Source organism: Amblyomma maculatum, chromosome 5 (assembly GCF_055883805.1).
Source record: "Amblyomma maculatum isolate TAMU_Amacu chromosome 5, ASM5588380v1, whole genome shotgun sequence".
NCBI lineage: Eukaryota > Metazoa > Arthropoda > Arachnida > Ixodida > Ixodidae > Amblyomma > Amblyomma maculatum.
Window position 1 is genome coordinate 46,125,176 of NC_139348.1, and position 23,927 is coordinate 46,149,102.

Below are 23,927 nucleotides of genomic sequence, written 5' to 3' on the forward strand. Positions count from 1 at the left end.
CAGCAGCAATGAAGGAGGCGCCAGCACTAGCAGCCGGACTCAGAGCCCCGGGCCGAAACAGGTGAGCTGGGCAGGAGTGGCCTCTCATGGGAAGGGGATGGAGCTGCAGAGATTACAGTCTAAACTAGATCAGGCACTCCACCACATTCAAATTCTCAAGGATCGACTCAAACACTTGGAGGAGGAAAATAGTAAACTAAAAGCGCCCGCCTTATCTAAGGACCCACCTTCGAAACCACTCCCATTGCCGGAAGTCACAGAAATGAATACTAATGTGACCGCCTCAGTCGAAACCCTAGTAAGCGTAGTTAGCAAGGAAGAAACACCTCGCAAAAAACCAGCACTAGCAGCTGACGTAAGAAATACCTCAGTGTAGGATAGAGTCCCAAAACTCGAACAAAAAGTGGAGGAGCACAGCCAGAAACTCGATAGTCTAACCCAAAACAACTCATACAGGATGTAAATCACAAGTTCGGAGTAATTGACACCGGTTTACAGGAAATTTTACACCGGCTTCCCCCTTCAGCTCAAGGGGCGCCAATCGATCTATCCCAGCAAAATGGCCAATCCTAAAACCGTAACAATTTGGCAGTGGAACTGCAGGTCTATGCGCAACAAAAAAAAAAAACAAATCTGCAGTTACACGTTCAATCGCAATCCGAAAAACCTGACGTTATAGCGATTCAAGAACCCAGAATGTCTCGACTAAAACTGCCAGGGTACCGGGCGGTTCTGCCATGTCACATCAAAGAACAGCCTTTAACCACTACGTTGGTACATAGAAATGTTACCGTGGTTAACCACGAGATTGAAAACGTAGAGCTCTATTGTATATTAATTGAAATTCTGCCTAGCAGAAGAAACTCCTCTTCTCTGTTCGTACTAAACGCATACAGCCACCCCAGGGCACCGGCTGGACCAGCGAAAGCCGCTATACTCAAAACCCTAGAAATCGCAGGCCAAAACCCAACCCTAATTGTGGGCGACTTCAACGCTCAACACGTGCAATGGGGACACGCAACCATATCCAGGAAAGGAACGGCCCTAATGCATTTTATCCAGCAAAGAGGGCTCACCCAACACACGGACCCCATGCAACCTACTAGGATAGGCAACAGCGTGACCAGGGACACGTGCCCGGACCTAACGATAGGCAAAAATCTCCCAGACATAAGCTAGAGCAACACCAGACAAAATCTGGGAAGTGACCATTATATCATAATGTCTAAAATCATCATTGCCAATCTCAAACCCCAACCCAGAAATAACAAAATCACCGACTGGGACAAACTTAGGACTATCCGCGACCAAAATAACCAACCAATCATAGACTTAGAACATTGGACACAGACCCACCTATCGGATGTGGAAAAGGCCACTAAGGAACTAGTACATGACTTAGGCGTAAATACGGTTGACAGCCGGCTTACGCACATGTGGGAGGCAAGGCAGAGCCTAGAAAAACGATGGCTTAAGCAAAAATATAACAAAAAGCTTAGAAACAGGATCGTCACACACACGAAAGAAATTCAACACCACACCGCAGAACTAGCGACACAGCAGTGGAACCATATCTGTGAAAATGTGAATGGCAATCTAGGCACGAGGAAGGCGTGGAATCTTCTGCGGCATCTCCTTGATCCGGAATCCAACAAAGCTACCACTCAAAAGGAAATCACCAAAATTTTAAACATAGACCCAGGCACGGATCAAGGTATTATAGAAACGCTACAGCAGAAATACTTCTGCAAAACCCGTGAGACGAAGTCCCTGCCCGATTATAACGGACAGCCTAACACCATCCTGGATGCTGACATAACAATGGCGGAAATAAGAGCAGCCCTCTTTAAGGTACGTACAACATCCGCCCCAGGAGAGGACGGCATTAACAATAAGACACTCAGAAATCTACACGACGCTTCTATCACAACCCTCGCGGACTTTGCGAACGAGTGTTGGAGGGAGGGAAAACTCCCAGCGTCTTGGAAACATGTCATCGTTAAATTCATCCCAAAACCTGGCAAAAAGCTCGCGCTCGAAAACCTCAGACCTATTTCGCTTACTTCTTGCATAGGAAAACTGATAGAGCACGTCATACTAGACAGACTCCAGTCCCACATGCAAAAAGAGAATTTATATTCAAACACTATGGTCGGCTTTTGACCACATTTATCAACACAAGATACGATGCTAAGACTAGCAAACGAAGTCCTATCTCGTGACCAAGAAAGGAGTACCAGGGCAATCCTAGCCCTAGATTTAACCAAAGCCTTTCATAATGTTAAACACAATGCAATTCTAGAACCTATTTCACTGCTGAATGTAGGCGCAAAAACGTTTAACTACATCAAGGACTTCTCCGATAGGACGGCTAAAATTCAAATTGGCAATATCAAATCCGACACCTTCACTTTAGGAGATAGAGGAACTCCGCAAGGATCGGTCCTCTCCCCCTTTTTATTCAATATAACCCTAATCAAAATGGCACACGAAGTCGCAAGAATCCCAGACCCAGAACACTCTTTGTACGCGGACGATATCACCCTTTGGACCACCAAGGGGAGTATTGGCACGATACAAGATACGCTACAACAAGCGGTAGACGTAGTCGTAGAGGAGGCGCAAGCCGCGGGACTCGCGTGTTCCCCCCAGAAATCTGAATTACTCATTCTACACCCAAAGCGTCAAAGAAAGAATAAAGCGCCTGCGATCAAAATCTACGCGGAAGGTGCAGCCGTCCAAGAAGTGGAAACACTAAGAATCTTGGGAATGCTCTTGCAGCGAAACCAAAAAAAACGACACACTAATTAAGAAACTGAAAAACACGGTCAACCAAATTTCCCTCCTCCTCAGACGAATCGCGAATAGGCGGGGAGGAGTTAAAGAAGCTGAGACCAGGAAACTAGTAGAAGCCTTCGTTCTTAGCAGAGTTATCTACTCTACACCATACGTCACCCTCACAGTTAGAGAAAGAGACGACCTGGATTCACTAATTAGGCAGTCCTATAAAATTGCGCTTAACCTCCATCGCAATACCCCAAATGAAACACTACTAAAAGTAGGAATTCATAACACCTTAGAGGAAATGATGCAAGCACACCTCACCGCACAATACGAACGATTATCAAGCACTGAAACGGGACGTTTCATCCTAAAAAAAAAAAACAGGAATACAATATGAAGGGACCCGGGCCCACACTTTGCCGATTCCAAGACATGTGCGCGAGCAATTAATAGTCCGTCCTCTGCCTAAAAACAAGCATCCAGAATACGATATGGACCGAAGAAAGGCTAGGGCAAAAAATTACACGAAATATTTTCAGTACAGAAAGACACGGCGCACGTGGACGTGGCAGAACATGCGGACAGAGATGCCTTCTCCCTGGCAGTTGTCGATCATCGAGGTTCTCCCCTCGCATCGGCTACAATCAATAAAACAAAATTTCCGGAGGAGGCCGAAGAGGCTGCCATAGCTTTAGCCATTACCTCCACCACTGCCAAATACATCCTTAGCGACTGTAAAACCGCAATTCGAAATTTTGCAAAAAGAAGGGCCCACTCCGCAGCCATCAAAATCTTACAAAACATCTCCTATACCCGCGTTATCACATTGATCTGGGTCCCTGCCCATTCGGACCATCCTGGGAACGAGGCAGCGCCCCAATTTACCCGAGGATTCGTGGTTAACCGGGAGGTGCGCTGCCCTGAGCTCAGGTCGGCCAGGGAGCGGATGACAACCTACAAAGAAATTACTACCCACTTCAAGAAAGAAAGACAAATCTTCCCAGAACCACATCGATCTCTAAGTAAAACACAACAAGTCACCTGGCGGCAGCTTCAAACAGACACTTTCTTTAATCCGTACATGTACTCCATATGGTTCCCAGAGCAGTTCAGCCCTGTCTGTTCTCTCTGTGGACATCAAAAGGCAGACACACCACACATCCTATACTCATGTAATCAAGACAAGCCATCACAGAGTCTGCAGCTCTCTACCCAATCTCAGTGGGAGGCCGCGCTGCTCAGCTCCGACCCGGAGGTTCAACTCCGAGCCACGGAGCGGGCTCAGGAGGTCGCCGAACGACATCATCGGTCGGCCACCTGGCGTCCGGTCTAGAAGAGGAGCCCACCGCGCGGACGGGAACATCAACCCACCCCGTGCCTACAACCTCTTCTTTAATTAAAATTTACCTCCTCCTCCCTTAAGATTGAAACCGCTGTACCGGTTTTCTTATTCTGATGGATGGTCTGAGCGTGGGCTGCAGGGGTTCAGTCAATTCCGACGGAAGCAGTGGGCGCTCCGTTCTTGCTGCAGATAGTAGTTCACTCTGGTCGGCTGCTGACGCTTGAGGGCTTTGTTCTTACTCCGATTCAGTGGTCCTGGGTGTATGCACTGGTGGCAGATCCGCACTGGTCGCCTTGTCAGGACCGCCTTCCAACTGCGCGCTTACAGTGGCCTCTACAGACTCAGTCCCTGGCATAAACTCTTGACGACGGCGGACATGGTCGACATGGCGCTGCACTATACTCCGGTTGGCGTGTTCACTGTTATCATTCTCGCCCCCGACGTGGTCTGTAAACTCCCAGGCACACATCTTTGGCCGGAGCCGTTGTTCCGCACGTATACGCTGCTACCTGGTGTGATGGTCGAGTCGTGAGCGTCCGCCGACGAGTCCGCATCACTGGGTGGCAGATGTGTCCAGCCGGGAACGTAGCTGATAGGCGAGAAGCATCTCTGAAGGTGATCTTCCTTCTTTTTGGGGGTCCGCCTCTAGTTGAATAACAAACGCATGAGGTTGCCTTCCAGCTGTCCGTCTCCCATTTTCCGCAACCCGTCCTTCACGGACCAAACCGCTCTTTCTGCTGCTTCGTTAGACTGGGGGTAGAAAGGCGCAGTGCGCAGGTGCACGATATTGTTTCTCGATACGAAAGTGGCGAATTCCTGACTTGTGTATTGGGTGCCATTATCGGACACGATTGGGCGTGGCACGCTAAACCGGCAAAACACGCTCCTTAGGCATCGGATTGTACTAGCGGTATTCGCGTGCTTCAAGGGTACTGCTCCAATCCACTTCGTGTGGACATCAACCAATAGTCTCATCTTGCTGCCTAACGGCCCTGCAAAATCGATGTGAATACGAGACCACCGGTCCGCGGTCTTCGGCCAACTCACTAGTGGGGCTGCCGTAGGCATTGGCAGGTTCTGCGCGCAGTTGCGACACTGCGCAGACAAGTTTTGAATGTCCCTGTCCAGGCCTGGCCCCCAGAACAATGAACGCGCGACTGATTTCATTGCCGAGGATCCCTGATGGGTTTCATGTAGCAGCTGCAACATCCGTTCCTGCGCTTTCCGCGGTATCACCACTCTGTTGCCCCACTAGATAAGACGGTGAGCCCACGGTAGCTCCACCTTATGATCAAAAACGGCAAGTCTCTCGCCATTCCTTTAGGCGTTTTAGGCCATCCATGCAAAATGTAGTGTGTGACACTGGCTAACCTCGGGTCTTTGGCCGTCAGCTCTTGCAATTCGCGCGTCGTCACTATACCTTCTTTCAGGGATTCCAATGAAAGGACATACTCCGACGGTTCTCCCTCGGTCCCCGGTTCCTTAGTCGGCGCTGGTCGCCTGCTGAGGGCATCTGCTGTCAGCAGCTGTTTCCCTGGCACGTACTATAACTTGTACTGGTAGCCACCCAAGAATAGTGCCCACCGTTGAATTTGCGCGGCAGCCATCGGCGGCGTCTGACGGTCAGGCCTGAGCAGTCCCAGCAGTGGTTGATGGTCGGTCACCAGGGTAAACTGCCGAACTAGAAGATAGTCACGAATCGAGAAACGCCAAAGATGAGGGCTAGTGCCTCTCGCTCCAGCTGCGAGTAGTTTTGCTCTGCTTTTGTTAGTGTTCTGGAACGAAACTCAATGCACCATTTCGGAAATCGCAGCGCCGCGAAAAAACCTAGCGGGCGCGCGACGCATTATGGGAAAAGTGAGCGAACGCCGACCGACCGCCCGTCTTTCCTGCCTCCTGCGTTCGCATAGCTGCGGTGTGTGTGTGTACGTGCTTCGATTGCTTTAAGATTTCGTGTATTTTTTGGTGGTGGGCGGTTGCAGGTGCGTTATATAAAGTGTTACGTGCCTGTGGGTTACTTAGTGGCCGCTGCCACTACTGCGCGCGATGTCGTCGAAGTGCCGAGGCGGTGGTCAGACTTGTTGTGTGCCTGGCTGCGACAACAACACGCTGAAAGACAAGAACGTTTCATTTCACGCGTTCCCTGCAAATGAAAAAGAAAAAAAGGAGTGGGTGAGAAGAATCAACCGCCAGGGAAGTGCTGGTCGCTTCTCTTTGTGGCAACCTTCTAAGCACCACCGGATCTGCGGAGCTCACTTCAACGCAAGTGGACGCCGTGGCTATATGGACCGGTTTCCGACAATTTTCCCTCATAAAGTCATCAGTCAACTATCTCCTTCCTTTAATACCGGTAAATATATATATTCAGGCGGTTATCGCATATTATCATTACTGCCAAATCTCTTCCAGTCGCGAAACGCAAGAAGACGAGCTCCCAAACTGCCTCTGCCAGCCCTGTGCTCGTCCTGAACGAGTTGGAGATCGGCTACGTAGTTGACGTGCCCCAATGCGATCAACGTAAGAGACGCTTTAACTGTGCCATCTTTTTTCTGAGGCTTCGATTTTGTGTGTTCGCATTTTCATCAAAGCGTTTGTACGCAGAGAGCGACGTAGTTTCCCAGCCAGCTGACCTTCGGTGCACCGGCTTCGTCTCGCACGGAAACAGGTTAGTGATGGTTCAAAATTCTCACTTTCTCCATTCCACTATGAAAACTTATTTTTCGCATTTAACGGACCCCTATCGCGCCCACTCATTGTGAGGTCCACGGGTGCTGTGGCGACCGGTATATTAATAAATGGACCAAACTTTTTTCCCGCGAAGCCAGTTTTTCGCAAGCTTTTGCAGCTAGCCATGGGAAGTCTACATGTTATGAGTTGCATAACCTCATGTATTCTGTGACATGTCATCAGTGATTTGTACCGTGCATGTGTTATTACTTCAGCGAGTTTTCTGATAAACGCGGTACCTCTTCCACCAGTGCACGCATTGTGAAACTTACCCATTTCATTTCTTTCACCGCGACATTATTCCCTTCACCACAGCTTGTAAAAATGACACAAAAGTCAGGCTATCCAAATGCATATACAGTGTAGATTTGGCTGATGTGCTGGGTGCATGAAACCTATGGTTCCATGCTGGTTGGTAAGCTGCTTGCACAGGTGGATCAGTGGAGTGAAAGAGAGTTGGGCTCTATGGCTTTGTCATCCTAGTTCTTTGTTGTCTGTATATCAGTGTAAGCTGAGAGCAAGGGTTCAGAACACACATTGTGGGCTGAAGTGACTATTTCAAGCCCTGAAATCTGTATTAAAGCACGGCCTAACTGTTCGCAAATCAATAAACAGTTTTTATTTTCTAGGTGCCGAGCATTCATACTCCATGGGGCCTCCAGACACAGCATCTGCTGCCGCACTAAGGAAAGTCAACCACCTTCTCGAAGTATGTGGAAAACTGGAGCATGAAAATAACTTGCTTCGAAAAGAGAAATCTGTGCTCCAGAAAACGGTTGAGGATCTGGAGGCTCAGTTGCACCATGTGAAAGTTGAGGCGCTTAAAGAGAAGCTAAAAACAAAAAACCTTGTCTCAAAAGTTCACGGTTTTGTTTCAGATCAAAAGCGACTAGTGTTTTATACAGGGTTTAACTCCTTTGAAAAATTTGATGCGTTTCTGGAACATGTTGAAGGCATGTACCAGACACTGAAAACAGGTGCTGGCAGGCCACCAGCACTGAAAATGAAAGAACAGGTCATTGCAGTGCTTTGCAGGCTCCGGGTTGGGTTACTGGAGCAGGATTTGGCATATCGCCTGAAAGTGTCTGTGTCAACCGTGAGTGCAATGTTCACATTTTGGGTAAATTTTTTGTTTGAAATGTTAATCCAGATACCAATGTGGCCATCCCGTAACACAGTGGACATGTTCATGCCAGACAATTTTAAAGAATTGTACCCATCGACACGCATTGTACTGGACTGCACAGAAATTTTTATCGAGAACCCGTCTGATTACAGTACGCAAAGCGACACTTTCAGCTCGTACAAAGGACACAACACTGCAAAAGGACTCATTGGCATCACTCCAAACGGCTTCGTTTCTTTCGTGTCAAATCTTGCACCTGGGAGACTTTCCGATCGAGAAATCACGAGACACAGTGGCCTCTATGAGTTGCTCGAGGAAGGGGACAGCGTAATGGCGGATAGAGGATTCCTCATTGAAGATGACCTCCGTCAGCTTGGAGTCGAATTAAACATGCCACCTATGTTGAATGGCCGCTCGCAGTTGTCACTGGCAGATGAGATAGCAACACGGCAGATAGCGAGTTTGCGAATTCATGTTGAGCGTGTCATCAGGGAAGTTAAAAACTTGAGAATACTCCGTGCTGTCTTTCCTAATGTTATGGCAGAGAAGCTGAACAAGATATGGAAAATTTGTTGTTATCTCAATAATTTCATGCATGAGCCCATTCTAAACCGATGAGCGATGGTAGTGTTTTTAATGTTTTGTATGTTATGCATGATCTACTGTAATGCAGGGGTGCTCAAACTCTTTAGCCTTCTCATTTGAAGACCAAATCATTTCGCTAAAATGCAGTCGGCTTCTAACATGTTTCATTTGTGTTCTGGCCAGCTTTGGTCACGGAGCCTGTCTTGAAAATATTTGTTTTATGGGGGATTAACGTCCGAAAGCGACTCAGGCTATGAGAGACGCCGTAGTGAAGGGCTCAGGAAATTTCGATCACCTGAGGTTCTTTAACGTGCACTGACATCGCACTGTACACTGGCCTCTAAAATTTTGCCTCCATCGAAATTCGACCGCTGCGGCTGAGGCTTGAAAAGGTGCTGGCCGACATATGTAAAAGGGGTATGCAAGCTGCGCAGCACATGAACAAGTACTTAAATTCTGTTATGACTGACTGTATAGTGAGATAGCTGTAAGCAGCTACAGCATTAGTCCCAAAATAACTGGCTAAAGTGGATGAAGACATGCATGAACATAGGTGCTTGGGGATTCTAGGAACTGTTCCAAGAACCCCTAGAGTTCCCCAAAATGCAGTTTGAGAATCCCTGCTGCAGTGCAAGGCATCGAACTTGCACTGAATTACACTATTTCATGTACAGCAGACTAGAGGAGCCTTTCTTTCTCTGCTGAAGTAAATCTGAAGTCAATGTACAGGCTATATAGAGCTGCAACGCCTTATTTCTCTGTCGGTGTTGTGCAAATGATTTGAGCATAGATTGTGGCAGTACTATATCCAAGTCATGACTGGAAACGAAATCACCAGTCTCATTGCTGATCTACACAGACAAGATGGAAAGTTGGTGTTTGCAGCCATTGTCTTTTCTACGACAGATTGTCTTTCCTAACTTTTTGGAATGAAATCTGTAAAGTGAATTTCACTTTGTCATTTTTACATGTGTTAGTGATGTACTCATTTTAAAAAAAAGTGATATGTATTGTATATATGTGTACTGTATATGTAAAAAATTTGTACATGTATGCGAGTATTTCATGGCACTGAAATTTGAAAGCTTTATTACCAACTCTCATGTAATGTCTTGCATGGAATCCTTCAGAAAGAACTTATATCAGCTACAATACCCGAGATGCGACAGATTTGAGCTTGTCGTCAAAGAAGTGCGAGCTCAGTGCTACTCGAAACTTGTGCATTAACCCCTCAAAGCAGAGATTAAGTATGCTGAATCTGCACCTTGGGCACTGTCTATGACGGCACATTGATTTACTGTAAAGCATAAGCCTTCATTGGTTCACTTCACATATGTTACAAGTCGTACCGAGTGCAAGAGTATCTACAATACGGACAACACACTTGTCACTTTGCAAAGATTTTGCTTGCAACTTTCATTGCGGTTTCCTTACAGAGACCAATGTGAAGTATGTAGCTGCCCATGTGCTTGTGACTGTAGCTGTGTTCCTAGTGACTGGAAGGTGGGCAAGGTGGTTCCCCTGCACAAGTCTGGGGACAAACATTCTCCTAATAACTACCGACCCATTTCACTTACTAGCATCCCATGTAAGATCATGGAACATGTCATCTGCTCTCATCTCGCCAATTTTCTTGAATCAAATTCGTTCTTCAGTCATTCCCACCACGGGTTTCGTAAAACATTCTCATGCGAGACTCAGCTTCTATGCTTGTCACAAGACCTTCATTTCATTCTTGACCGGGGTTCCATAGCAGGCTGTATATTCCTCGATTTCTCCAAAGCTTTCGATAAAGTTTCTCACCAATTACTACTTTTCAAATTAAGTAACCTCAAACTCGACCCTAGCATCGTTTCGTGGCTTGAGTCTTTCCTCACTAACCGTTCTCAATACGTGACAGCAAATAAATGGAACTCTCGTTCCTCTCCAGTGGGCGCAGGCATTCCCCAGGGCTCCGTACCAGGGCCCCTACTTTTTCTAATTTATATTAATGATTTGCCTAACACCATTGCTTCTTCTGTGTGTCTCTTTGCTGACGATTGTGTAATTTACCGTGAAATTAACAGTGGCTCTGACATTTCTGTTCTTCAGTCTGATATTAACCAAGTTTCAGAGTGGTGTAAATTATGGCACATGAAGCTTAACATTAACAAGTGCAAACATATGCGTATTTCTCGTCGTAACAATGAAGTAGCTAATTACAACCTCAATAATACTCCTCTTGAAACTGTGTCTTCGTATAGATACCTTGGTGTGCACATAACTTCTAATCTTTCTTGGAATCTGCATGTGGAATCTATTACTAACAATGCTAACCGCATGTTGGGGTACCTGCGCCGAAACTTTAACCTTTCTTTTAGTTCAATAAAACTGCTTCTTTATAAAACCCTTGTTCGTCCCCTGGCCTTGCATCTCTAGAATCTGAAATCGAATCTGTTCAAAACCGCGCGTCACGTTTTATACTTTCCAACTATAACCGTAACTCCAGTGTTACCGTTATGAAAACAACATTATCATTGCCACCGCTTTCACTACGCAGAAATATTTCCCGCTTATGTCTATTTCACAAAATCTATTACCACAATCCTGCCCTTAAGAGCCGGCTACTAACTACCCCCACATATGTTTCAGGTCGCATTGATCATCTTCACAAAGTAGGTGTTCCGTCATGTCGTACTAAACACACCTCTTGTTCTTTCGTTCCAAACACTTCTGTCAGTTGGAACCACCTTCCTAGGCACATTGCTGATATTACGGACCCAAATTCTTTTAAGACTGCCGTATGTAATCTATATTTATAAATGGTAGTCAAATGTTTTTGTTCGTTTTCGGTGACATTGTTGACTGTCGGAAATGATTTTTTTTTGTCTCACCTGCTTTTCTCTTTTTTTTTTCCGCCAATACTTTTTTTTTTTTGATCACTTTTCGCCGTGTTATTGTTTCTCCTATGATGCTTTATGCTGCACTGTACCCTGTACCAATGTATCTTTCCCACTCCCCTCTTTAATGCCTTCGGGCCCTGAGGGTATATGAATAAATAAATAAATAAATAAAAGGCTTTCTTACAAAGAAAGGCTCTTGTATTGCACAGCTCACTTAAACATCTTGTGCCAATATATTTTAAGAGCATAACACAAAAGCATGCTAAGCAATGCATCTCTATGTATAAGCACGTTGCAGAAAAATTTTTTTAATACAGTCTTGTTCAAACATAAGTGTAACGAAATAAATAACTTCAATTATCAAAATCTCAAGCAACTCCGTTGGTGTGAAAAAATGAACAAAACATTGCAATGCGTGACATTATGCAAGAGGTATTTGTGTTCTTAACAATTAGTAGTTAGGCTTTCCTACTAGCCTCACTACGGTGCTGAGCTCTGGTTTGGTTTGAGAGGTTATTGGGTTATGCCATGATCATTCTTTTTGGTGCTTTGAATTCCCTACAATTAGATGGTGGGTCAATGAAATTGGTTCAAAAGTGTAGTGGAGTCCATTAATCACAGAAGAGGATGCACAGCTAAATGACAGTTTGGAGAACAAGAGTGCATGCATCTTCCAGGATACTGCTTCCATTTTGAATGTAAAATTTTAGATGCAGCACCTACCGAGCACTCGCTTGTAATTTGGCTACTTTTATGCGCACATGGGAGTTTTTTTCCTACCTATTACGTTTAAAAAAACAAAATGTTGCTTTGAATCAAGAATATATAGTATGTAATGTGGCAGTCTTACAAAATACAATAACAAAAAAGAAGTACGCAAAACTGTCTTGACGCCTTAAGTGCAGAAATGAAGAAAGCCAAGCAACCAATATGAGCATATAAACTGTGCACCTCCCAAAGAACGTATTTCTGCAAGGAAGAAAGAAGGACTTTCATATGTTTCTGAAGTGCTGGTTCCAAATGAGCAATAATGATGAAGCAAAAACAAACTGTTAAATTAATGATCTCAATACACTCATTTTGCATCGAATGAAGTGCTGGTTCCAAATGAGCAATAATGATGAAGCAAAAACAAACTGTTAAATTAATGATCTCAATACACTCATTTTGCATCGAAGCATATACATCAGCTTGCAAGTACATAGTAAAACCTTGCACAAGAATTACCTTTCTTACGGCAACAAGTCATCCTAAAAAGTACAAATACTACGCCAGACACAAAATCAAAATGTTCACAGATTTCGCTTGCACAGCAATGATTGCAGTACACAAGCAAGAACTTGCACACAACTCTCAATCACAGCTACACAGCAAGTAGACATACTGAACCTGTGTATGCCAACTAGCAACTAACCGCCGCATTTGCAAATTCTTCTTTGATTTTATATAGAAGATGAAAGTAACCATGAGAAAACATGGTGTGAACAGAATTAAACATCATATTTCAAATATAAATGACTATCATCAAGTCGGTAGTTTGCCCAAATTAACCACACGCGAACCTGCTAGACAGCAACACATCAATCAGTGCGTGTGTCCTGACATCCAGAAAGTGTAGCAGGAAGGATTTAACATGCAGGCACATGAACTTCATAGGATCAGGTAGCAGAACCTATACAGAGTCACACTCATGAATTCTAGCTCGTACAAATGACAAGAAAAAAAGCGTCGGGGACACCAAAACAAATGAAGCATAGGACGACTCGCACCAAAACGCAGACAGACAAGATGCGTCTACCTCCACAGTAGAGGGGCACATTGTTTGGCAGTGGTTTTGACACTCGCATTTCTAGACGTTAAATCCAAAGCCTCGACAGCTTTCCCTTCTTTCTATTTAGGTTTTCAGTACAAGGGGAGAAGGATGCCGCCAATAGAAAGTAACAAAAAAAAAGGTAAAGGAAGCACAGGGTCAGTGTAAACATGGTTCAGCAGTCCAAATCTCAGTCCTCCTTTCTTTAGACACAGCAGCACACAAAGTGAGAAACGATTTTTACATTCCATACTTCCGCTATGGGCACACAGTTGTCAAGGGCTCCAGACCAGATGAAACCATGTGAAGCCTATTATCACGCACAAAACTTTTTACATACAAGCATTTCTGCACCTTGCCTTGATCAAGATGTATCAAAGCGCCTGTGTACCAAATCAATTGATCTGTCTTCAGCAGAAGGACCCCACATCTTCCGAATCAAAGTGGCCGATCTGTTCATTAGAAGTTGCCGTTTTGTCTTTATTAGGCATGACACGAGACCACCAAGGAATGTCATCTCCGTCCGCAAAGAGTTAAGCATCCACCACGATGGCTCTGCGACTATGGAATTTGGCTGCTTGACCCAATGTCATGGGATGAAATCACAGACATGAAAGTCCCATTTTGGTGGAGGCAAAATATAATGTGCACATTAAAAATCCACGATGGTCAAAGCTGTTTGGGAGCCCTCCATCCCCATGTCCCTCGTTGCCTACAGGATGTTAAACCAGAAAAACGTAGGCTCGACTCAAAACATAGCAATGATGTGTGTCGAACCAAATCAGCTTTCACAATGTGATGACTGGATGAAGTAAAAAATAGAGCATTTAGAATTTAACTCACTACTACTTGAAGGCATTTCAGACAATGCTGAGTTCAGCTTCTCCTTACCCTTACAAGTGAGGTTGATAAAACAATTACCAAACTGTCAAGCTACAAGAGAAAATTGCGTGCAGTGAAAATGAATTAAATTCCAGATGTCGCATGAAACCTTGGCAAAACAGATGGAGAAGCTACAACGACTGTAAGGAAGGTGCGTGATGTTGCTACGCAGTGGCTACATTCTTTTCTTAGGAGTTTACCCGACAGACCAACAGACTTAATGAGCATTGATACCAAGACAAAACAGATGAACACAAACCTTAACCTCATCAGGCTGCACAGTGTTTCTCCTTCATCAAACCTGACTTTCAACTTTAAAGGTCGCACTGCTCCTATTGGCTAAACCTAAGCGCTTTCTTTTTATTACAAAATTATCGATGAGGAGTGATGCTCTGGTATTCAAAACACATTTGAAATGTGAAAATGCTCCTTCATAGTTAGGTTAGGTTAGCAAATGGAGGTGGGAAAATCAAGTGGCAGGAAACGACAGTGGACAAGGAATCCAAAAAATACCTTTCCTCTGTCTGCCAAGAGAGCACGACTTTCTTATCGACAAGCAAGACGAGAAAAAAAGTTGGTTCAAAAAAAAAAATTCAGGCAAAGGACAAGGGAAAAATCACAAGGAAGGTAGCCGACAAATGTAGAGACAGGAACTTGGAGGACAAGGCAGCAAGACGTGTGGTGCTTGACATTTACTTTTTACACACAGATTAGTGGCACACACATTTAAATGGGTTGTGGCACAACGTGCACATCGCCATAACGATATTACGCAGAAAAACACTTTCTTCATGGAAAAAAATGCAATACAAGATATTTAAGAAACAAATATACATAAGTATGAACACATGCCAAAGCATGTTACGAGTCCGAGCATCTTTGTCCTGCAGACCAATGTAACATAAAATAAGTCATTGAAATTCACACACAAGCACAGTGCTCTTGGTAGTTCTTGTGACATTCCAGGAGACGTGGCAGCATTTTGGAAATCCAAAGCGAGCTGTCAAAAGTGATCCTCTGAAGAGTGCAGTCTGTGCCATTATCAACCACAAAATCACACCAGGAGAGTCCAGTCAAAGCCATTTGCCCCTGGACCTGGTAAAAGTACTTGTGCGTTGGTTTAAGAACTCCATTCTTCAGGTAGGGTGCCGTATTCACAGCATTTTCTAATTCCTCACCCCGTTCCTTGGCAGCTGAGAGGGTCTTAACCTCTAGGAGACCAAAATCTCCTCCCTGCTCTACAACACGGTCAGGCGTTGCACCAAGAACAGGGACACCAGGGTTGACGCACAACCCACAACAGTAAATCCTAACTGGGACCTTTTTCTTGTCTATGTAACGCTGCACGGCTGCATCTTCATTCCTTAAACCATCAGCCATGTATTTGGTCTGCATCTGGCTAGACCTGAACAACCTCTTAAAAAACTTCTCATCAGCTGGCTTCTTCCGTGACACCACATCTCCAAAGTGTGAAGCAGTCAGGCGCTTGGATCTCTCGAAGCTCCATGTTGTAGAGCCGCTCTGCATCCTAGTCGCTTGCTCAAGGGCCCATGAGTCTTCTAAAGTAAGCTGACAGGAGCCGAACGTGTACCCAGCTGGCACATGCTCAACCCACAGGGCTTGCACCGGCAACCTGATTGGCATCTGGCTGAGAGCCTCCTCCTGACGTGTTCTTTTCACTTGTACGGGCTGAAAGTGGTTGTCCTCCAGCGTCTTGCATAGCATGGCGTTTGGAATATTTTTCTGTGTCTGATACGTTCTCTTAATATGGTCTTCTGTTACTGTCAGAGAAACTGTGGTTTCTTGAGTTGCATACCTGCCAGCTTTCATTGGCATATGTTTCACAAAACGCAGTTTTGAGAACTCGCGTGTGTGCACGTTGGCCTTCTTTGCCCCAGTACCCCATGCTCTGGGTTTGTCTGTACACGACTGTGTGTCTTGCACGTAGGCTGCCCCAGAGCGCTTCAGGTCTAATACAAACCATAGAATTGCTACTACATGTTTACAAACACCTGCAGCTCCAGCCCGGCAGTTGCAGGTTCCTTCGTCCACAGTTCCATTTGACGAGAGCACAGCAGCAGTGTTATATAATTTTGCCAAAGAGAATGATGCCTCCACTGTTGCTTTAAGAAAAGTGGATCTGTCAGCCTTGCAAATAAGAACATTGTGCACCTTCTCTGCTTTGAACATCCTGTATCCGCTTACAGTATGCTTCTGAGCACCACGTGAATTCTGATGTGCCAAGATTCCTTGCTCTGAGAACCCATCTGGAACGTCTTTTAACTGTTTTGTCCATGGCCCTTTCGGTAGCCTTGCTTGGAGAGGAAGTGCATTATGAATGGCTTGCAGTGGTACCTGCAACATGGGTATAAGCAAGTGTCAAAATGTTTTCTTTGGCACTCCACATATAAACAGAGCATGGAAGCATACACAGCTGATCATGGCATCACCAATGCGATCTTGAAATAAAGTATTCATTCATTGTGTCTTGGTTACTTGTGGCAAGCATGCTTGAAAAGCAACGCTGAACCCATTTCATTTACTACGCGCGGTCGTGAAGAATGTTGCACAAGGACGGCCTCGGTAAACCACCAGCTAACTAAAACTCCGAGGCCGCCCAAGTACAAGGTACTGGCGCGTCCATGTTTTTCACGTTAGCAAAATATCCGCCGCAGTTTTTTTCGACCGCATTCGCGTTACTTGTAGCCACCGAGGCACGTTCATATTTTGGCTGCGCCTATCTGCACTCCACGGTAGTAACAAATGGACACCGCGACCGAGATAGTACGAGCCGTCAAACTCGTTGAATATGGCACAGACAGCAACTACTATTTGTATCGCAAAAATATGCTCAGCTACACACAATGTAACAGTGCTTGTTGGTTCTGCTTCGCACTTGCTGCGTGCTATTCGAACAACACTATAGGCAAGAAAATGCGCTCGCACAAGCTAAGCACCAACTCAACTACTACTTTCTTCCAAGATGTACTCATTGAACGAATGCGCTGTCCGTTTCTTTCGACGATATACTTGTTTCAGACTCGTCCGTAGACTAAATAGCACGCTATAACCAAAAGATTGAATGGGCAGTGCGCGATAACGACGTATTTTGCTAAAATATAGCGCGTACATTCTCACAAGACTATGTCGCACTGTTGCAACAAACATGAATGCGTACGCTACGTACTACGCCTGCCGCCGGGACAGCCGCAGAAACTTTGAAGGTTCGCGACGGGCGACCAGTAAATAAATGCACTGTTAGCGCGCGCTTACCAGCAAAACACGCCTGCTAGCCGTAGGATCGCGCTCGTGCCTTCTGAAGCATAGCTAAAACTATACACTGGCACATGTGCGCGCTTCACGAGCGCTCACGTGCGAAAATACTCGCTTCGCGCTCGTAGCGTCGGCTGCAAAACCACAAAAAAAGTTGTACGGCAATGCAAAGATCACTTGCACGGCGCAAGCATGCTACAAAAGCATTGCTAGCATCCCAAAAAAAAGTTTTGTTTACCTGCTTTTGCGCGACGTCCATGTCGAACCACTCCTGCGCCGGATCCTGCCCGGCAAGCCACGCTCACAATTCCCAGCCTGCTTTGCGGCGGTCGCGTAGGGGGCGCGCGCAACTTTCCGAAATGGTCAATTGGCATGTGTTCATTTCCTATCGAATGAAACAGCACTGCGCCCACACCATACGGAGAGGCGTCACACTCTAATTTCAGCTACTTGTTAGGATCAAAATGCATGAGAATTTGTGCATTCTTCAGGCTTTGTTTAGATCGCTCGAATGCCGACTGCTGCGTTTGTATATACTCCCAACGGGTTCTTTTTCCCATTAGTCGTCATAACGAGCTGAGCACAGTCGACATATTCGGCAGAAACCGTGCGTAGTACGTGAGCATACCAAGGAACGAACACAGCTCGCTCACGTTACTTAGGCGCGGGGCTTGCATAATGGCGTCTACATTTTTTTCGATAGGGTGTAGGCCTTGCCGATCTATACGTTGTCAAGGTAAGTCACTGAAGCCTGCCGGAACTTGCATTTGTAGGCCCTAAGCTTGATACCATGCTCCCGGAATCGTTCCAACGCATTCTTGAGCCGCGTTCCGTTGTCTCCTTTGCCTTCGGACACTAACACATCTTTAAGGGAGGCTTGGACGGCTGGTAGCCCGCTGACTACAGCGTCCATCTTTCTTTGAAATATAGCTGGGGCAGAAGCTATACCAAACGGAAGTCTCTTGTAACGAAAAAGTCCGCGATGCGTGTTGATGACACAAAGCCCGCGTGACGCTTCGTCAAGGGGCATTTGATTGTACGCGTCCTTCAAATCCAAGGTGCTGAAGTATTCACCTCCATTTAAGTTCGCGAATATATCCACGACCACTGGAAGTAGGTAATGCTCTATATCACAGGCCGGGTTAAGCGTGACTTAAAATCTCCGCATATTCTTACGGTTGCATCCTTTTTCAGGACAACTACGATGGGCGTAGCCCATTCTGAATATTGCACGGGTGATAAGACACCAAGGGACAATAACCGATCAATTTCACGAGAGCCCTTATCACGGAGGGGATAAGGAAGAGATCTGGCCTTACAGAACTTCGGCGTCGCAGTCTCCTTGAGCTTTAGGCTGGCTGGCGGTCCCTTGATGAGCCCCTGGTCTGTCGAAAAGACATCTTTATACTCAACGAGCAGTAGCACCCTGATGGTTCGCGTGCTCGCAAGGCCGCCCGCGGTTGCGCCAGCCCAGCTGCTCTGTCCTGAACCTTCTTCGACGGTGGACGAGGCCTAGCAGCACGGCGCCTCCGGCCATGGCACGCTGACGCTGAGGTAGTCGCGCCCCGCTGACCCGTTGACCTGGAGCGTATGGCGAATTCTGGGCATGTGGTCGCTTGGCGCGTTTCTTGTTGTCGAATCCGACGCAGTGAGTTCTGTCATCGGATCGCCCGTCCTGCCGAGTGCCGCAATCATATCGCGACTGCACAGGCTCGGTCCTGAACAGTCAAACACAATAAGTGGACAGGTTACCGACACATTTTTGTATCGCACCGGAAGTTCGAGTTCACCAAGCACCGGCAGTTGTCCCGCGTAACATGACAAGTTCACATGTGGCGTTTTCAAGCGTGGCCACTGCGTTCGGTGTCAGTAGTAAACGTTCCGTGATATGACGCACACCGGGGATCCTGTGTCCACTTCAATTTCCAGATCTGTTTCCTCCCACCGAAATGTGCGGCGAAACGATGGTTCCAACCCGTTTTTCCTTTCCGAAATTAACGTCCAGATGTGTGCCTCATCCGTGCTCTCGTTGCCAGACGCTGTTTCAACTGTCAGTGCCTTGACACTCGCATTTCGCCTGGCAGCATTTCCATCTGTTCTGGCCTTGTAGCATTTCTTTGCCAAATGACCGCGTTGCCTGCAGCGGAAACATCGTGCGTTAGCCCAGCGGCGGGCGTTATCATCGTGTGTCGCGCTTCCACATCGTCCGCACTCTTGCACTGCGCCGCTAGTATGATTATCTCGCGATGAAGAGCGATGACTGGCTTGCATTCTTAGCCCCGTTGGTTTTTCTGCATTAATATCGTTTGCATCTTTCTCGGCTGTTTCTGCTGCTATTGCCAGCGTTTCAGCCTCCTCAAGCGTCAAGTCTTTCTTCGCCAGTAACTCCTTGCGTACGTTAGTTGAGCGTACACCGCAAACAATTTTATCCCTCGGCGTTCGGTCTAGCGCAGTCCCAAAATTGCATGTCTGCTATGCGCCGTATTTCGACCAGAAATGCCTTCATTGCCTCACCCTGTTGTTGACAACGGGTGAAAAATTTATAGCTCTCCGCTATCTCTTGACGCTTCGGGTCGTAGTAGCTGTTTAAAGCTGCGACTGCTTCGTCATAAGTGAGGGAATTCGGCGTCCGAGGTGCAATTCGTCCCGCTAACACTTGAACAGTCTGCGTGCTGAGTGCTGCCACAAGCAAGGCTCGCTGCCGTCTTGGGTCGGTAATAGCATTGGCTTCAAAATATGCTTCAGCCCTTGTAGGGTACGCTTGCCACTTATCTGATGTGTCGTCGAAAGTCGGGAGCTGCAGGCTGGTCATAGCTCTCGTTGGTGCTTAACGTTGCGGCAGCCTGTCGGCTTCAACGTTTACCGCATGGGTAATTTTCGAACTCGTCGCCACTGTAGTAAAGCCAGCGCGAACACGCGCTGCAACACGAACGCTGGTCGGCAGTGAACAACAACGTTTATTGCCCAGAGCCGAGATTTTAAACCTCTCGTGCTGAGAGGGTTACAGAAGAGGGAGAGATGCGTGAGCGACAGGAACGCAGTCACGCGGCTGCCTTCAGCACAGGAACGCAGGCGCGCGGCTGCCTTCAGCACAACCCAAGAAATAAAACAGTATGCGTGCCAAAACAGTGTGCTAGCCGCTTCCTTGAAGCTTTTGGACAAGAGACCTATGTCGAATGAACGGCTGCTGGGTGCTTGGCAGGACATGGGGAAATGTGTCCAGGCTGTTCGGGCTTTTTGCCGTTTTTTGTGTGCCATCGGACTTCATTCGCCCTTGTAAAGCAAGCTGCCGTGCCTGTATTAATATTTCATATGCTTTCTTCCACGTCGTCATTCATTATGATCTTCTTTCTTGTCCCCTTCCCCTCCCCTTCACCAGTGCAGAGTAGCAGGCCAGATTGTTATTATTATGGCCAACCTCTCTGCCTGTCCTTTCACCAAATCCATTTATCTTGTGGAAATGTTCAAGTAAAAATATGTGGCGTGATGCAGGACAGTAAAAATTAGATGTCATGCGCATGCCAAAACCAAAGGCAGTTATCTTCTTATCCTAATCCTTTCAGCTTCCATTATCTCCCTTGTGAGGTGGTCTTTATTATTTCTATATGTGCCCATTTTTCGTAAAGAGGTTTGCATTCCATTTTACATTCCTTAGTGCATGTAAGGTAGTGAAGAGGCAGACTACGGGCGTCTGAATTGCCACATCCTTTTTATGATGCACTCTTCATCTTTCTTTCAATCCTTGTCCCATCTGGCCTACATAAACTTTTACTCGTGATAGAGGAATCTCGTAGAATAAATTACTCAGTGCAGTCAACAAATCTTTTCTTGCGTTTCGTCATGGAAGGAAGATTTGGCTCTGTCAGTGGATGACTGGTGCGACTAAGTATAGACAGCTTACACCAAATGGAGAAGCAACTCGTACCTCAGAATGTTGTGCTATCTTTTTTAGATTATGCAACAGGATGTGAATGAGCAGATTTGCAACTGTCCTTTTCTACTTATCCGAGCTTTCAGGCTATCGTTTTTATAGTCTTTCTGTTACTACCTTGTCAAGCCTTCAGCAACGGAAACCATGTTATCAATTGGGTAGCCTGCGGTCACCAATCAAGATTTTTTTGAGCGAGACTGAAGTCGAGTAGGTGCACACAAAGTTTGTTGACGGCATTCGTAGAACACGAGGTGCTATGGCTATTATTATCGGTTTGGAATGCGCAGAACGAACTTGCAGTAGTGGCTTCCTGAAACGATACTCTTACGCCCAGCCCAAATGCTTGTCAAAAAATATAACTTTTATGTCTAAAAAAGGAATTGCTCCGCTTTCTGGAATTTCGTGAATCAAAGCTCGTTAATTAAGACGCTCACAAAAATGGTGAGGGTTTTGAAAACATCATGCTCGTAAAATTCAGAGCTGATGTCCAAAACCAGTAAAAAGTCGTCTACGAATCCAAAGATTCTAAAAAACTAGATGCTTCAAGGTAGTCTTGGAGTAGCCTGTCAAATTTAGCTAATAATAAGTAACTAAGAATAGGAGCTATGCCTGAGCCAATACATATAACATATATTTTAAGATAAACGCTGTTTTTCCATTTAGTAAAAGATGAATTAAGATAAAAAGGTAAAAGTGCTGAAAACCCACTAGCACTTATTACCGCGGAATTTTGAAAAGGCACACTTCCAAGTTAATCGATGCATTCCTGGACACACACAAATAACTTATCCTGAGGCAGAGAGTAGTACAAATATTGGATGTTCATTTCCATTGCACTGAGCTGATTCGTATGACAGTCGTTCAGAAAATTTACGACATGTTCAGAATTCGCTTGCCCGTACTGGACCTGTTTTTCTTGCAAAAAGTGAGCCATTGATTTCTGCCAGGATCCATATTCCGAGATGAAAAGCACACCCTCTTTGTCCGCGGGCATAACACACAAGAGGTGTTCCGTGAAAAAGTTCACGACAGATTGAAGAGGAGGTCGTATCATCCGAGGCCTGCATTTGGCGGCAACGTCGACATCTTGAGATATGCACCGCTCGTTTTCTCCTTCCGGAAAATTAAACCTGTCTCCCAAGTTGCAGGTGCTCAGGCGCTGTTTTCCACGTCTAAACGGCGATATTCGGACCTAGGGCCAGAATGTACCTTGAGGACGTCCATAGAAAATGCCAGATTTTCAGTGTTGTGGACCTGCCCACTCCCAGTACAAGTCTACTGGGGTTGGCTTGTCCTCAGGTACGTCAAGGTGTCCTCGGGTACATCAAGGATTCCGCTGTCCACTCCGCAGTGTCTATAAACTCTCGTATTCGACGCTTTGCGGCTGCTGGTTGCGGCTAACTGTTTAACTGGACAGAGAGCGATGTTCTGTGCAGGCGAGTTAGTATTTGCCGTTCTGATCTCAAGATCTTTCAGATCTGAGCACCATGACTTACGGAAGGGTGGAAAAAGACGTACAAGGTGTGGCGTCTTGTAGGAGCCTCTTGGTTCTTATGCAGAATGACAGCGAGCGTGCTCGGCAAACAGCGACGACAGTGCGCGCAACGGTGGAATGAGGATCGGACGACAAACATTTAAAAGGACCCCCGAAATGACAAATGAAGCTTACAGGTGTTGAAGTCCGGGATAGTTGGTTGCACATTCGAATAAACCGCGTGAAGGACGACGACAAAGATGAGAAAGACACAAACACAGCGCTGACTGACAACACATTTTATTTTTCAAAGTGTAAATTATATATACATGACGTGATGCGCGACAGAAAAAAAACATATGCGATCCTAAGACAGATGAACAGGGTCTTTGATCATTGATTGTAATAAAACAGCGCTGACAAGGCACGAACGAGCAAGGAAACATGGTACAAGCGCTGATTTTCAACAAGGTATAATACACGTCAATATTGCTACGCGATGACGACGACGAAGTGTGTCCTCTTGCCTCGTGGAAGGGACAAGCTGACGACGAAGAAGTTGGACTGGTTCCGTGTTGCTGCTCGCTGCTTGCTGCTATGCCAGTTCAAACTGTGCCATAAATATACTGTAAATACATCGTGTTTCCACGTAACACCTAGGTGGAGATGCCACTTTTGATCGCGGCGTCAGCCTCCGCACGACGGAACTCCGCAGCGGCTGCCTGCTTTCCTGCCCAAAGATTCCTCCAGATACCATCCCCACACCAATGGAGGCCTTGCCATCGGTCATCTTCACCCATCCGCTCGATCCTGGCAGTTTCCCCGGGTACCGGCACCATGGACGTGGACAAATGGATACGCAAGTACGAACGTGTGAGCACCAAATAATCGCTGGGACCCCACTCTCGTGCTAGCGAAACTTGTTTTTTACCTCGAGGGCACTGCAGTCACATGGTGCGAGACTCATGAAGATCCGCTGACCACATCAGATGCTTGCAAAGAGAAGCTCCGCGAACTCTTTGGAAAGCCCCTTGGTCGAGAGCTTGCAGCAAAGCGAACCCTCTAAACCCGTCTCCAGACAGCTGCCGAATCATACGTGGCCTACATGCAG

General features: G+C 46.2%; 1 protein-coding gene, 1 long non-coding RNA gene and 1 pseudogene across 2 annotated transcripts; 2 read left to right on the forward strand and 1 right to left on the reverse strand.

Moving 5' to 3' along the window:
• Positions 1-5,157: 5,157 nt before the first annotated feature.
• On the reverse strand, positions 5,158-20,400 carry LOC146188228 (uncharacterized; annotated as a pseudogene).
• On the forward strand, positions 5,920-6,747 carry LOC146188229 (uncharacterized). The gene is made up of 3 exons (XR_014707492.1): positions 5,920-6,476; positions 6,536-6,643; positions 6,728-6,747. It is a non-coding gene; the product is annotated as an uncharacterized LOC146188229 (long non-coding RNA).
• On the forward strand, positions 6,754-14,578 carry LOC146188230 (uncharacterized). The gene is made up of 2 exons (XM_084603694.1): positions 6,754-6,791; positions 7,483-14,578. Exon 2 carries the CDS (start codon positions 7,503-7,505, stop codon positions 8,595-8,597), a length of 1,095 nt encoding a protein of 364 aa, XP_084459820.1. The 5' UTR covers positions 6,754-6,791; positions 7,483-7,502; the 3' UTR covers positions 8,598-14,578.
• Positions 20,401-23,927: the final 3,527 nt, after the last annotated feature.